Source organism: Meriones unguiculatus, chromosome 1 (genome assembly GCF_030254825.1).
Source record: "Meriones unguiculatus strain TT.TT164.6M chromosome 1, Bangor_MerUng_6.1, whole genome shotgun sequence".
In the NCBI taxonomy this organism is placed as follows: domain Eukaryota; kingdom Metazoa; phylum Chordata; class Mammalia; order Rodentia; family Muridae; genus Meriones; species Meriones unguiculatus.
This window is the reverse complement of record NC_083349.1, coordinates 35,706,632-35,722,796: the sequence shown is the minus strand read 5'-3', so window position 1 is coordinate 35,722,796 and position 16,165 is coordinate 35,706,632. Positions and strand designations below refer to the sequence as shown.

The window sequence follows — 16,165 nt, the reverse complement described above, 5'->3', positions numbered from 1 at the left end:
GACAAGAAATACAGCAGTGCAGGGAGAAAAGGCTATGTAGAGTCAAACCAGCCTGAGTCTGCATTCTGCCTGTCCTTTAAGAGCTGTGCAACCAGGGCGAGTTAGTTAAGCCTTTGGTCCTAAGTCATCAACAATATATATTTCAAGGCACTGCTTCTGTGATTCAATGAGGTAACTTTTATGACAACTTCTGGGCTAAGTCCTTTATTTGAGTCCAAAGCTCCAGGCCATGAGCCCAAGAAGCATAACACATATTCTGTGCCCTCCTTACGAGGAAAGCCTGCTGGAGACTCTGTGGGATTAGCCATCCCACAGGCGGTGGTAATAGTGGGAGATACTCTGATCAAAGGCTTCCATTAACTAAGAGTGCACTGCAGCCCTCTTTTGGAGCCAAGGTCTTCCCTGAACTGGCTTATCAAGGAATACATCAAAGAAAGCAAACTACGTTATAAATTGCCAAAGCAAGAGACTCAAAATAATGAAAAGTATCCAGAATTTAAACTTCCCCATGCATGTGAATACATATTTAAATTTCATGGTAAGCATACGGCAAGGCAAAGGGGAAACACTGAAACAAATGGTACAAAAATCATTCCCCATCTAGTTCAAAATTTAAGATCTGAATTCAATTTTCTGCCTGCAATTCTCCCTCTATCTAAGAAGACAGCAAATCCGGTACCCATGCTCATCACTGTACAACATCTCCGAACTAAATACTTACATCTCTCTACCAAGCTAGGTAGAGTACCTCCATGTGCCCACCCTAGTTCTTGTGAGCTTTCTGGGAGCTTTGCCCCCTGTCTCTTCAATTAATTACCTTGCAAATCTAAAACCAGCAGCTCTCCCCGGGTGTACTCATATGTCCAGTGAGAGAAAGCCAACATCAGCTCTTCCAGGGTGTTGGTGGGTGCGATTTCATCACCGTTGTTGTTATTGTATTTCCGGAACTCCCCAGACATGAACTTCTCAATGGTTAACCACTGGTTGGCTGAATGGCAGTAGATCAAGAAAACCTCTAGAAACCTGTGAGGGGAAAAAGAAGCCGGAAATCATCTCCCACAGAACAGCAAGCATGGCAGTTACCCTACAGAGCACTGGGCCGCACACATCACCTACCCTTGGCCTTTCTATGGAAAGAGGGAACGCCACACTGGGAGGATTGTTCCCATGCTTACTTGCCTCCCTTTTTTTTGAGAAAACTTTCCAACTTTTTTACAAGGGCCGGATACAACTTTTCTTGCCGGGCTCTATAAAATTCCCTTATAAACGGAGGGGGGTGGAGGGAAAGGCTTTATTATCATTTCTCAGCAACAAATTATGATCTGCCTTGATAAGTGAATACAAGCATATCAAGACACCCAAGGGAAGAACATGAAGGTTTGTGATTGCAAACTTCCTAATTGGTTTAGGATGCTCGGGAAGCAACTAAGCTTTAAATAGACATGTTTTGGGGTCATTATACCCCTGGGCATTAGCAACTACACCCAGCATCTGCCTGTCTCACCTAATTGAAATGTTGGTCATCAATCTGTCTGAGCTCTTTTCCACTTGCATAAATTCAGGAACTTAAGCCAAGGTGCGTCTGGAACATGTAATTCTCTTTATGCCAGTCTGCATAACTACAGAAGAAAGAAGCCCCGAAGAAGGCCAACGAGAGCTTTCCCATGGGTCTGGTATTTCTCATGTCTAATGGGCTGAGAAGAGGTTAAAAGAAATTCTTCTTATAATGAAGAGCCACAGTGCCAGGCTTACCTACCTTGGAGTATAGGGAATAGTTTGTGGTTTTACTTGGTTGAAGGTATAGATGAGTTTTTGGGCAGCTCTTTGCTGTTGAATTTCCTAAAAAAAAAGAAAAAGAAAAAAAACAAAAATTAAAGTGTGTGTATATATATATATATATATATATATATATATATATATATGCCAAGTGTGTCTGTGACAATATCAATTATCAATAATAATTATAGGAAAAGAGGTAATAAATTTTGGAGAGAATCAGGGGACATGGAAATTGTTGGAGAGTAAGAAGGGTCGAAATGTAAATACAGTACTCGTGATATTCTCAAAAAGATTAAATATTGGTTTATTAGCATAGTCTTACTTATTAAAGGACAAACAATTTTTAGACTGCCCAACATTTAATATTATTTAGCTTCCACCAATTTATACTGTCAAAGCAAATGTTCTATGTAACAAAAATTAAAAATAAAAAATAAAAAGCTCACCGCCTTCAAAAACTAACATACTCCCTACCATCTTAGATAAGGATGTAGCCGCACTTCTATGGTTTTATTTTGTCCATCCCAGCTTGGGGTGTCTGAGCCTCAGGCTTACCCTAAGGCAAAGATGAAGCACAGTGCTCTCCTGAAAGATTTTATACCACGTCTGCACAACCTCTGGGAGGAAGGACTTCACAATGAAAACCTGGCCGGGCTTGAGTACGTCGTCCTCAGACCAGGTGCTGAGGACTCGCATGGCTCTGCGGAGGCCTCCATCCATTTCCTCTTGTGACAGCACCTGGATCATGGCAGCTCTGCCATGCTGGGACCAGGAGGACATGCTCTTGTCGAGGGTCAGAGGGGAACTTTCTTCAAGCTTGTAGATGGTCACTTCCTCTCCTGCTGCAATGAGAAGCGAAAGCCAGGTCAGTGAGACACCAGGTCTGGAGTGTGATTGGTGCCCTGAAGATCAGTTCAGAATCAGGTCAGTTGTCTCTGGGATCAGAGGTGGACGTAGCTGGCAGGAGCTGGAGCGAAGTCAGGGTGCACATCAGCCTGACTTGTCCTCTAGTGAAGTTGGGAAGAAGAAAGAGGAACAAAGTATCAAATGATTTCTAAGAATTAAGTTGTTACTTACTATAAACTATAAACTAACTAGACATAAAGAGTATCGAAGCAGTATGAATATGTTGCCATTGCTGGACTTTTTTTTTGGATACATGGTTTGCTTTATAACCTTTATAAGGCTGAGCTAGCAATCATTACACATCCCAGACCAGCTCCAAATTTCTTATCCTTTTGCCTTAGCTTCCTGAGTGACGAGACTATACACATGTGATATGACACCTGGCTGAAGACAAACATATCTCTAGAGTTATTCATTATCACCCCCTAAGATGATACTACCTTCTTATAATATTAATACGATGCTGTGTACTGTATGTGACTTATATGTGTATCCATGTTTTAAACATGAACCACATGATGGATTTTGTTTTCTGGGTGTGGTTTTCTTTGTTTCTCTTGCTCAATAAGGGGTAATTTTACCTCACCAATCATGCACGGTTTTACCCGGTGGGAATCACTCAGTAACAAGGTCATACCCTGAGCCACTGCCTTTTCCTTTGGAGCCCATTAGCAAGCTACTGAAACCCTCCATTTCCTCATCGGTAAGAGTGAATGATAACATTCATTTCAGTGGTTTGCTGTGCAGATCACATATATTATCAGGGTTATAGCAAACCAGGACCTCAGATACAGACTCAGTCCCACTTAAAAGGACTTTATACACAGCCTGACCAGGCACGGAGGCGCACACCGGTAATCCCAGCACTCGAAGAGGCAGAGGAGGGCTGATGTTTGTGAGTCCAAGGCCAGCCTAACCTACAAAGCAAGTCCAGGACAGCCAAGGCTACACAGAGAAACCCTGTCTTGAAAAACAAAAGAACAAACCCAAAACAGGATTTTATACATAACATACTGTTCCCACTTTCAGCTTATAGACCAGGAAGGTATCATCACTGGACTTGGACCTCACCAATACAGTATTATTGCTGCATAATAGGAGCAAATTTTACACAGAGGTGCCCTGGAGGTCGTAGCTCTTTGCTTTCTTATACCTTTGCTTCAAATATCCCCAATTTTGTTGTGGTTTTTGTTGTTGTTTGCTTGCTTGCTTGTTTGTTTTCTGTGAACACCATATTAAGTTGCCACAGAGGAAGCCATCTATTCCCTCACCTTTGTATCTAATTCCTTCTCAATAAATGTACCTGGAGAACGTTTGGTAACTTCTCAAAGGTTTATTCTTGATGCCCAAGTAAACACCACTGAAGACCTCTCTGGAGTTTCATTTCTTTTAGGACTTTAGAGAAGAGCTATTGATTTGCAAAATGAACTATGGAGCCAAGTGGAAGAGGGAGGCATCTGCATAAGCAACCGGAAGCCAACCTGGCCCCTCCCCGCTGGAGCAGTGTGAGGAGAATGAAGATGAAGGGCAGGGCAGGGATCTTTGTCCACTCTCAATTGCTGGTGCTTTTTCCTGCTGGGCAGAAAACCTCGGGTACCTTTGACTAACACAAACTTGTTTTTCTTTACTGCTCCAACTTTTAAAAGCTACATTTTCGGTGGGAAGAAAGAGCAATCCACGTCCGTGAAACAAAACAAACAAATATAAAACAATAAACAAAGGATTTCTCTTCCCATGCTTGTCAGCTTTCAGCAAACTGACATGTAGCGCTTTCTTCTGGGTTCATTATATAAGGTTGGTTTGTTCTTTTCTTCCCTGTGCATGCCCAGCCTAGAATCGCTGGATGCCAGGTGCAGCACCACGCTTGCTTCCCAACTGCTGACCCCTGTAGGTCCCTGCCCCACAGTGTCGGCTTCTGACCCTAAATGCCAGCCACGGCAGTTAACAAGAATTTCTACTTCGGAAAATGAATCTCTTTAATCTACAACATGACCAAAGTGAAATTTGTGAGTCAAATAAGGCAAGTTTTTTTGGGTTTTGTTTTTTGTTGTTTTTTTGTTGTTGTTGTTGTTGTTTTTTTTTTTTTCTGTTGCATGCCAACATTCAGTCTAGCCTTGCCTACCCTCAAGAAGCGGGAGATGCTACTCACTCACCGAACAGCTGGATTGGTGTAAACGGTATAGTCTGAGACAGCCTCATTAAATTATTCCTTTCAATGGCTGCAAACAAAAACAGATTGACTACTTTAGGTCTGCATCAACGATTCAACTTACAGGAAGCCCCACATATCAAAATACACAGAAATTTCAGAATTTCAAACATCCTTTATTTTTTCCCTTAACAAAAATATTACAAAGGATAGTTTTAAATATAAAATATGCCTTGAACAGGGATAATATCTTAGTCTTGGGAAACTTCCACGTGAGGCTGTACAGCACGGTCTAAGAAGTAGCTACCTCCTTGCTCTCCCAAATAACAAATTAGACACTAGCTCAAATAATATGCAAGTCTTTCTTATAAATGGATTTTAATCTACGGTCCACATTCTCCGGCTTCTTTTCCAAAGCAAACCCAGCGCACAGTGGTCTGTGGGGACATCTACTGTTGGTTGTGTGGAGTTCGCCTCCTTTTTTTTCCCAGAGAGGATGGAACACTAATTTTAATTAGAAGCAAGTGATCTGCATTTTCCTGCCAAGAGCCATAGCCTAACAGATCAGAGACTGTAGTATGAGTTACAGTATTTCTCACTGGAGACTCTACAGCTGGCAGAGTCAAAATAATAGATTGCTGGTGAGCAATAGGATCCAGTCACAGAAGCCTGGACTGAGAAAGCTGGAATCCACAGAACCATTATTCACCACAGAGGAGAATTCAGGAGGAGACGGTCTGTTATAGGACCTTAAACAAACGGCCTGCATCTAATGAGACTGGTATTTACAGTGCCAGGAAGGGCTTGTTCACAGTGAGTGCTAGACCCTGTAAAGCCTTGTCCTTGTCTTATCTCAACCACGGAGAGCAAGTGACCCACATGAGAGCAGGAACCATCTCATGGCAAGGTCCGGCTGGTCTACATTACGTCGCATCTCAAAATGTTTGCCTCTTAATTCTCTACAAGCCCTTTGGCAGACCATCCCTCAGAAAGGTCAAGGCCACTCATTCCCACTCTGAAAGAAAGACAGCTGAAGCTCTGTGAAGCATTGCTTAATAACAGAGTGGAGACCCTTGATGCCTATGTTTCATGGCGTCTTTGCAAGGCATGTTCGCTGGCCTTACTCTGTGAGGGTGCCATCCATTCAGGGGTTGTGTTCACTGAGGGAGGACTTTCAAGAAGGACTTACAAGTCTGCCCTTTTCCCAAGTCCAAACTATTAGGGTCAGGCTGGGGTACAGCTCAGTGGTAGAGCACTTTTCCAGCAAGGCTCTGGGTTCGAGCCTCAGAATGGTAATAAAAAAAGAGAACACTTGCAAAGGAAACGGTTTAAAACACTCAGATATCTGGCTTTTGGCTAACACCGAGCTTGCAAGGAAATTTTAGATACCAAAGGTATCTTCTTCAAATTTTGGAATTTGCCAACAACAACAACAACACACACACACACACACACACACAATTAATGTGAATTCTCTTAAATCCCAACAGTTTGTTTTTCTCAGTCAGTGCCATGGTTGGAAAATCTAATTATTCTAAACACAAGAGTAAACAGTTTTCTGAATTGACGCCGTATGGATAATGTGGAGCTGATGGATGCTCATGTTTACAGGTGCAGAGGCACGCACATGTGGCTCAGCTGACCCATCTGGACACACACGCTTCCTACCTGAATAATGGTGTTGAGGCTCTTGAGGGCTTTTTAAGGAGGCCGAGATCTCTGAAATCATAGAAATGATTGGCATTTTAATTACTTGGCTGGAGATAAATACACGTTTGTACCCTCCCTTCAAAGTTACTATTAAAGGGCTTAATCAGAATAGCTTCTCGCGATTCAGAAAAGCTCGCCCAATATCCTTTAATGTGTTATTGCGCTTGGTACCCTGACAGCATCCAATCATTGGTGTAATATCTCCGAGCATATTTATATAGGGAATTGGAGAAAGACAGGTAATATTAGCCTCAAAGACGTATTTCCTCTGAACCAATTACACCTCTGAGTTACAGAAGGCACGCGGCTGCCCATCATGACATCCCAGAAGCATGGTCCCCTAAGCTTCTTGGCAAGAGGCACCTACCCACGCAAAGACAATGTTAATGGCAAGTTATTAGCATACTACCTCACTGACTGAAACTAATGACAAAACATTATGTGTGTGTGCAGACACATGCGAGGAGGTGGCTAGTATTACACCATGGGATTTGTTAGGCTCTACCAGGACCCTGTGTTGGGAACACCCCCTGCAATGCTAACTCACTCTTGTCTATCTGTTCCAGGCCTAAATCATAAGGCCCCAGAGAAAGCCTTTGAAACAGTTTTGCTGTTCCAGGAAAATCAAAAATTAAAGTGGAGAAACTTCAGTCTCATGGCAACAACTAGATTAAACAGCAAAGTGAGCCCGAGTGTACAGAGCACTCTGGCTTCTAATTCCAGTTAAAGAATGGAGCAAGTGTCCTCTGAGAGGGCATGGCAAAGACGACAGTCAGCAGAAAAGACTTCCACTTCTGGATTCAGTCAGTAACGTAGACTTTCAGCTCCCACTACGGGTCACAGTAGGCATGAGAGTGACTAAGACAAGGGGCTCACCCTTCAGAAAAGTGAACACAGTGTACTGGAGAAAAACACATGCAACTGTAATCACAACAACTGCTAAGCGATATAAACCATTGAATATTGAGGCTTATAGATTTCCCTAACATCATCTGTAAGACAGAAAGTCACAGTCATCTGATAGTGACAAAGCTGAGTGTCAATCTAGAATTCAACAGCTAAGGAGCTTCAAGACTTTAGTGGTATTTATTTAACAAATTTTTACTGAAAGTTGACTGACTATACATGCCAGACAGATTGGTACTCTATGTAAGAGAGAGAAAAAAAGATCACAGCTTGCCGTTGGCTATCTGAGCAGCTATTCAACACATTGGGCACAGAGTCCTTTCAAACCCATATAGGAGAAAGTTTCCATATGCAAGCACATGATTGGCTCTTAATGTGTGCTAAATACACCACCATCAGTTGTAGAAGAGTCAAAATGAGTCCAATGGCCCTGCTCCAAAACAGGTTACTCAAGAAATTCCAAGCTGAGCATAGAGCTCAATGGGAAAAGTGCTTACCTAGGGTAAACAAGGCCCTGCAGTCAATCCCCAGGACCACAAAATAAATAGATGGTAGAAGATAGATAGATAGATAGATAGATAGATAGATAGATAGATAGATGGTAGATGATAGATTGATTGATTGATAATACATAGATATATAATAGATAGGTGGTAGATAATTGATTCATTGATTGAGTGATAGATAATAGATAGATATATAATAGATGACAGACAAACAGACAGATGGACAGATAGATAGATAGATAGATAGATAGATAGATAGATAGATAGATAGATAGATAAAACAAAAACATAAAACCATACATCAGTCCTCATTTATCTGGGATATCCCATTTTTTTCTACTGAATTTTCTACTTTGAATGTATACCCAAAACAAAACAAAATACAAATTCAAGAGCTACAGAAGTCTTAACAGGACAGTGAACTCCATCACCAATAAGATGAAAAATCAAAAATAAATGTTTAAATAGAATAACTTACTGTCAACTTCATTTGGGCTTCTTGTTCTGTTTGGGGAAAAATGAAATGATTTAGAAAATGCTCTTTTAAATCTTTCAACCAACAAAACACTGAACATTTTCTGAAACAGCAATAAAGTGTGTGTGTGAGAGAGAGAGACATGTGTATAAAAGTCTCTGCTCCATCTTATTCCTATTTTACCAATAGAGAAGTTTGTAGCCATACAATCATTTTCATAGAAAAATTAATGCCAGTAAGGCAAGTAAACCACTTATTATCTATGCCCCAAGCTAATTGAGAAATGGTAGTGTTAGTGGTTTTAATTAGCTGTGTGATCACACAACATACATAAGATTTAACTGTGTCTGTGTTGTTCTGGATCAATTAAACTAAAGGGTGCCTGAACTATGCAAAACAGATGCCTACAAATGAGTCTGAGAATGTCTCTGGACAAGCCCACAAATCAGTTTCATTAGCCCACGTGGCCCCTAAATGTTCACAGGCTGAAATTAGCTCTGTTTAAATTGTCACTTGCTCAAGTGCACAAGTGGCCATGGGCAAGTCTGAATAAATGCATTCGAAGAATATCTCCAGTATTCAGGGTCCTTGGGGAAGAAAGTACAACTACAATTATTGTTTAATTTCATGCTGCAATAACCCACCACTCTGCATGAGCACAAACTACTGAACCCTTGAGAGAAGAAAGTGATGTGTCCTTTAGGTCTAGAAGCAGGCTTACACGGGGCTGTGGTGGCAGGTCCCAACAAAGGCCATGTCAACAGAGCTGAGGACCATAACTGAAAGTAACCTTCTACCTTCCTCATATCAGAAGGCCTTCCCATGGGGTAAGGGCCCTCTATCCCTATGGCTTTGTGGATACTTTGATGCTGTAACCAGAAAAGTGTACACACACAAGGTGGAAAGGACACATCACCCCAGCGTAGTACCAAACAGCTGCAGCAGCTAACTGGAACACTGAAACAGGAGGAGCACTTGAGCCCAGGAGTTTAGAGCAAGCCTGGGCAGCAAAATGAGATCACGGCTCTTGAAAAACGTGGAAATAAAATAGAATCATCTTTACTTGGCTCGGGTTTCAAATTTCATTATTCCTAATAAACAAAATTCAGGAATGTACTCTATTCTACAACCAGAGTCTCCCGTTCCCATCAGAGTAAATGCCTTGATAACTACAATGTCGCTGAAAACCAGGAAGTAAAGATCAGCCTCGTTCTGTAAAAGCAGGGGAATGGCTTCTGAAATCGAGAGAACAGGCCTGGACTGGCAGGGTGGTGGTGAAGGGCACTTGTTGCTCTTGCAGAAGACGGGTTCAATTCCAAGCATCCACCTAGCTGATCATAGCCATCCGCAACTCCACCTCTAAGGGATCCCGCACCCTCTTCTGGCCTCCGTGAAGATTGCATGCACAACATAAGTACATGCGCGCCAAACACTCACACACATTTAAAAAAAAAAGTAAATAAATCATTTCTAAATATGGAGAATAAATTTAATCAGGCCTTTGGATTTTTTAAAGACAAAACAGATGTGTTTTTTTTATTTAAAAATACATGTATTTTACTCTGTAAACCGCATTCACATTCTTACCTATCTGAAAGATGTAACAACCAATCCATGGATGGGTTTTTTGATACTACAGAGGAACTGTTCACTTGCTGTTGATGTTTTTGCTTTATCACAGCATTCCTAAGGGGACTTTGGTAAGCAGCTATTACCAGAAACTAGAAAACTTGGAGGATTTTTTTTCCCATTCTTGGCAACATAACAAAAATAATGTCACTTCGCTTGCATTTTTCTTCTTCCCATTTGACCAAACTGAACCTTCACTTCCTAATCTGCGTGGAAGACAGAATCCAAAAGCTACTGATGATAGTCACATAGAAACACTCACTGAAATCGCCTGTTGAGGCTGGCGCTCCTGGAATTCCACGAAGGGTTTTCATCCGGGTCCTGAACAGAAGGGAGCAGACATGATAATTGCACCCAGCACACCCAGCCCATACTTCCAGTGACTCGCCAGCAAAGCATAGTCTTTTTCCCTCTGTCTGGCTCAGTATCTCTCTTTTAATAAACAAGGGAAACACAAGCTAGTAAGATTGCATGCATAATGTCAGCAGGGAATCTGGGTACCTCCGTAGCTGACGGTTTTAACCGAATGAAATTAATTTTATGGAGACATTGAGAGGAAAATACGATAAATCAAATTTTTTCAGAAAAAAAGAATTAATCATTAATGGTCTGAAAAAAAGGAATGGAGGTCCAACTTAGCAGATATAGAATAAGTCTTATTGTCAACTTAATACATTAAGAAATGCCTAGGGGGCTGGAGAAGTGGCTCAAAGGTTAAGAGTGCTGACTGCTCTTCCAGAGGTTCTGAGTTCAATTCTCAGCAACCACATGGTGGCTCACAACCATCTATGAGGAAATCTGGTGCCCTCTTCTGGTGTGCAGGTCAAACACTGTATATGCAATAAATAAATAAATCAAAAAGATAAGAAAAACAAAAAACAAAGCAAAGAAAAAGGAAAAAGGAAAGGAAAGGAAAGGAAAGGAAAGGAAAGGAAAGGAAAGGAAAGGAAAGGAAAGGAAAGGAAAGGAAAGGAAAGGAAAGGAAAGGAAAGGAAAGGAAAGGAAAGGAAAGGAAAGGAAAGGAAAGGAAAGGAAAGGGGAAAGGAAAGGGAAGGGAAGGGAAGGAAAGGAAAGGAAAGGAAAAAGGAAAGGAAAGGGGAAAGGAGAAAGGAAAAAGGAAAGGAAAGGAAAGGAAAGGAAAGGAAAGGGGAAAGGAAAGGAAAGGAAAGGAAAGGAAAGGAAAGGAAAGGAAAGGAAAGGAAAGGAAAGGAAAGGAAAGGAAAGGAAAGGAAAAAGGAAAGGAAAAAGGAAAGGAAAGGAAAGGAAAAAGGAATGGAAATGAAAGGAAAAGAAAGAAAAAGGAAAGGAAAGGAAAGGGGAGGGAAAAGGAAAGGGGGAAGGGAAGGGAAGGAAAGGAAAAAGGAAAGGGAAGGGGAAAAGGAAGGAGAGAGGAAAGGGAAGGAAAAAGAAAGGAAAGGGAAGGAAAAAAGAAACACCTAGGGCAGGAGAAACACATAAAGAACACCTCTGGGTGTGTTCATGAGGAGATTTCAAGAGAGGATTAGCTGAGTTGGGAAGACACATCCTGAAGGAGGAGAGCATCACCCCATGACCTGGGTTCCCAGACTGAGACAGAGATGTGAGAAAGCCAACTGAGTGTCACATCCCCTTCCTTTGCATCCCTGTCTACAGACACGTGAGCAAGCCTCCTAACTCTGCCACTCTCGCCACCAATTATGCCTCCCAGGCCCATGATGGACTATATGCTCAAACTACCAGCCAAACAGCTTTTGGTCCTGTGAGTTTCTTTTGGTTAGGTGTTTGGTAACATTGACCAAATCACATCAGAACATCCCTGTTAGAAGTACCCCACTGCTCCAGATTACTTCATTCTACTTCCTGTTTTTCCAAGTCATATTTCTTGAGACACAGTATACTTCGGGCATAGCACTTGGCATTTCCCTGAGTTGTCTTGGTTGGAGTCCTCTGATAATCCTGATAAGATAATCTTGATAAGACAGCATTTCACAGAAATACTTAATGGCACTTACAGGCTAACCGACACATACAGCCTTAGGAAGGAGAGACAGAAAATGGTAGAATTATCATTTCTACCATTTATCCTCATGTGAGGGTAAATTATCCTCAAGTGAGTGTTCATTTTATTTTCAAAATCTTTTAGATGCCATTGCCACAAGAAAACCTGAAGATGTTCATTTAGGTAGTGTTTCTAGTTTCTGGGTTCGTTTATTCAAACCAAGACCATGGTTAGGTTACTTAGGTTACTCTGTGTCAATACCACACTTAAAGACAGCACTAAAACAAGGCACACATTTGCAAAATTGGACATCCGGGCGTTAGAGGAGCACAGAGGGCCTTCTCCCTGCAATGTTTTCATCCCTTCCTCCTATCTGAGCAGATTCCTGCAGTCCATCCTTAAAGACCCCAATTGGTAAAAGTCTCTGCGGAGATCAGCTATAATCTATCTCACAGTTATTACATCCCCATATGCTTCTGAAAAGCATGCTGGAGAGAACCTGTTTTTCTTGCATATGACAATAGTCACAAGTCTGAAAAATTAAATCCCTTCTCTTACAGTAAGCATTCCCAGGATAAACAAATTGCAGAAGGAAAGAGAATATAGAGAGGTCCAAAACTAAGCAAGGATTGACTTGTGAATTTCAATCCAGTGCCAGCAAAGATAGAGGCGATTTATGGGCTGAGAGAATAAAAGCAATACAGCAAAGTGAGGTATTATATGCACAAATGTCTTAGAAAACTATCAAAGGATTTTTACCTCTTCACAGCACTTTAGGTAATCACTGGCTTGGGTAGTATGTTGCTCAATTTCCTTCATTTTCATTTTATGATATATATAAGGTTCTAAACCTTGTTTTTTAAAAGAAGAAGAAAAATTAGAAAATTGGTTGAAATGTGTTACATTCAAATCACATTTCCCAAATAGAAAAATCTGGACACAGTGCATTTATTTAAACTTACATATAGTTTTCTCTATTTTTAGCAAGTTTCACAAAGTTTCAATTTTTTTTTACTTTTTTTCATAAGTGATTGAAAACTGTACATTCTATTTCTATTCTTCTATAGTTGCATTTACATTTATAATAACTTCTAGTTCTCTTTTTTAAATGTACGCGTTATTATTTCAAGGCATGTACACGCAGCGTTTGCACACGGAGGTTAGAGGACAGCTTTGCAGCGTTGTTTCTCTTCTTCCACTTTTGCATACATTCTGGGGCTTGAACTCACGTCCTTAGGCTTGCACAGCAAGCCCTGTACTCTCTGAGTCATCACACCTACCCTAACTTTCACTTCTCGATCAAAATCAGGAATTAAATAATCCATGATAGCTTTCTTTCTATAGAACACATTCAGCAATATATACATTCACCATCTCCTGCACTTTATTATCCATACTTCAAAATAAACGAAGTTTTAGCTGTAAATTAGTAACTTTTCCTTCATAAGGGCACAAAACACAAAAGTACAATAAACAATAACAACAAAAACGGGGAGAAAATGAATGCTGTCAATCAAGCATAATTTTTATGCTTTTCTTAGAATAGACAATGAGAGATGTTGTTTTATTTTGATTACACCTGATACCTACAAAGCTAAGAGCTGTAACAAATGTAAGAAATGATAATTATCTTTTCACGTGGTTTTGTTCTAGAAAAAAGTGTATAGGAATTACAAAAAATATGATAAAATTACAATAAATATAGTTTCAATGACAGTACTGTATTATCATTAAAAAAATTCTCATTAAAAAAATCATAGAAAAAAGTTTCATATTTTCAAATTTTGCTTAGAAATTTTGTGAGCATATAAAGGAGCTCCCTGAGAACTGGGGATATACTTAGCTGATACAGTGCTCAATATGTGAAGGCTGAGTTCAAACCCAAGCACTGTGTAAGCCAGGCACGACAATGCACACCTAAGACCACAGCATGCAGGAGTTAGAGGCAGAAGGAGCAGAACTTCAAGGTCATCTTCAGCTACACATTAAGTTTGAGGCCAACCTGGGCTACATGAGACCCTGATTCAAAGAGGAAGAGAGGGAGAACTTTGCAACTCCCCAAATTTTATTTCCATACTTTTTTTCAATTTGTTTTTGTTTTATTTATTACAATTTGCTCACTTTGTATCCCAGCTGTAGCCCCATCCCTCATCCCCTCCAAATCCCATTTTCCTCCTTCATCTCCTCCCATGCCCCTTCCCCAGTCCACTGATAGGGAAGGACCTCCTCCCCTTCTACCTGACCCTAGCCTATCAGGTCTCATCAGGACTGGCTGCATTGTCTTCCTCTGTGGCCTGGTAAGGCTGCTCTCCTCTCAGGGAATGGTGATCAAAGAGCCAGCCACTAGTTCATGTCAGAGACAGTCCCTGTTCCCTTTACCAGGGAACCCACTTGGACACTGAGTTCCATAGGCTACATCTGTGCAAGGCTTCTAGGTTATCTCCATGAATGGTCCTTGGTTGAAGTTTCAGTCTCTGAAAAGACCCCTGGGCCCAGATTTTTTGGTTCTGTTGCTCTCCTTGTGGAGCTCCAGTCCCCTCCAGGTCTTCCTATATCCCCCTTCTTTCATAATATTCCCTGCACTCTTCCCAAAGTTTGGCTGAGTCTCGGTATCTGCTTTAATTCCCTGCAGGATAGAGTCTTTCAGAGCCCCTCTGTGGTAAGCTACTGTCTTGTTCCTTTTTTCAGCCTCTTCTGATGTCTATCCTGTTTGCCTTTCTTAATGAGGATTGAGCATCTTACCCAGGATCCTCCTTCTTACTTAACTTCTTTAAGTGTATAGATTTTAGTATGATTATCCTATATTATATGTCTAATATCCACTTATAAGTGAGTATATACCATGTATGACTTTCTGCTTCTGGGATACCTCACTCTGGATGGTGAGAAACAGAAAAGCTAAATTATTTCTTATGATGCTTCAAAGAAACAATAGAGCTCCTTACTTGAGGGTGACACCAGGCCCCACGAGATCTGTTGGGCTCTTGGGGTCAGCCAGTTTCCCTGAACAAGATGCCTTCCCAGACCCTCCTGTCACCCATATCTTCCTGTCTGAAATTCACTGGAAAGGATATAAGAATTTAAGAATGATGTACTATGGTGTAAGCATGACTGTATGTACCATGGAATTTCATTCATCATAAAGAATGAAATAATGTCATTTGAGGAAAAGTGATCATAGTGTGGTGGTCTAAATAGACCACCCATAGATTCAAGAGTGTGGCATTATTGGAGGTGTGCCCTTGTAGTAGGTGTGGCCTTGTTGGAGGAAGTGTGTCACTGTGGGATGGGCTTTGAGGTTTCAAAAGCTCAAGGCAAGCCTGGTGCCTTACTGTCTCTTCCTGCTACCTGCAGATCCAGAAGGAGAACTCTCAGCTACCTCTCTGGAACCATGTTCATCCGCATGCCATCACACTTCCTGCCGTGATGGTAATGAACTAAACCTCTGAACTGCAAGCCAGCTCCAATTAAATGTTTTTCTTTATAAGTGTTTTCGTGGTTGTGGGGTCTCTTCACAGAAATAAAACCCTAACTAAGACGATACGCAAAATCTGTGAACTCTAGAGGTTAAATGCCATAAAAGTGGGAAGAGACCTATTTTAGAAGGACCACCAAGGGAGGGAGTGGTGGCAAGAGAAGGTACTAGAGTAAATTTGATTGAAGCAGGTTATACACATGTACAGAAATAACACAGTTAGCCCATTTTTTAAAATTAATATATCCTAAAAAATAGAAACTAAACACAGGTTATACTATTTATAAAATACATAATATGTTATATAACTGATATAACATATAACATGCTAATATATAAAATAACATTTCTAAATGAGAAAAGATGATTCATCCTAAACTTATGTCAGGGTTTCTGTTTTTCCTTGCTAGCCTCCTGGCTTTTGTTTTTACTGTGGTGAAGGGTCTCACTAAATAGCCCAGACCTTCCTGGAAGACATAATCTTCTTGTCCCAGCCTTCTTTATACTCAGGTTATTGTCAGGGAATCATCATCCCAGCTAGAGTCATATTTTATGCGTGGATTCAATATATGTAAGGGTATAGCCTCTGGTAAACTGTGCGTTAAGGCTGAACAACTAAGCTCCTGGGCCATACTTGTAAATCAACATCATT

General features: G+C 40.9%; 1 protein-coding gene across 1 annotated transcript in view; it reads right to left on the bottom strand.

Annotated features, from left to right (window-relative positions):
* Trpm6 (transient receptor potential cation channel subfamily M member 6) overlaps positions 1–16,165 on the bottom strand; it is a 141,322-nt gene that overhangs the window by 14,964 nt on the left and 110,193 nt on the right. The window contains exons 29-36 of the mRNA XM_021652914.2: positions 12,798–12,889; positions 10,323–10,381; positions 8,435–8,460; positions 6,503–6,553; positions 4,839–4,904; positions 2,335–2,621; positions 1,757–1,839; positions 818–1,023 (exon numbers count right to left, since the gene is read on the bottom strand). Coding sequence (XP_021508589.1) covers positions 818–1,023; positions 1,757–1,839; positions 2,335–2,621; positions 4,839–4,904; positions 6,503–6,553; positions 8,435–8,460; positions 10,323–10,381; positions 12,798–12,889 — 870 coding nt within the window. The remainder of the gene's footprint in view (positions 1–817; positions 1,024–1,756; positions 1,840–2,334; positions 2,622–4,838; positions 4,905–6,502; positions 6,554–8,434; positions 8,461–10,322; positions 10,382–12,797; positions 12,890–16,165) is intronic.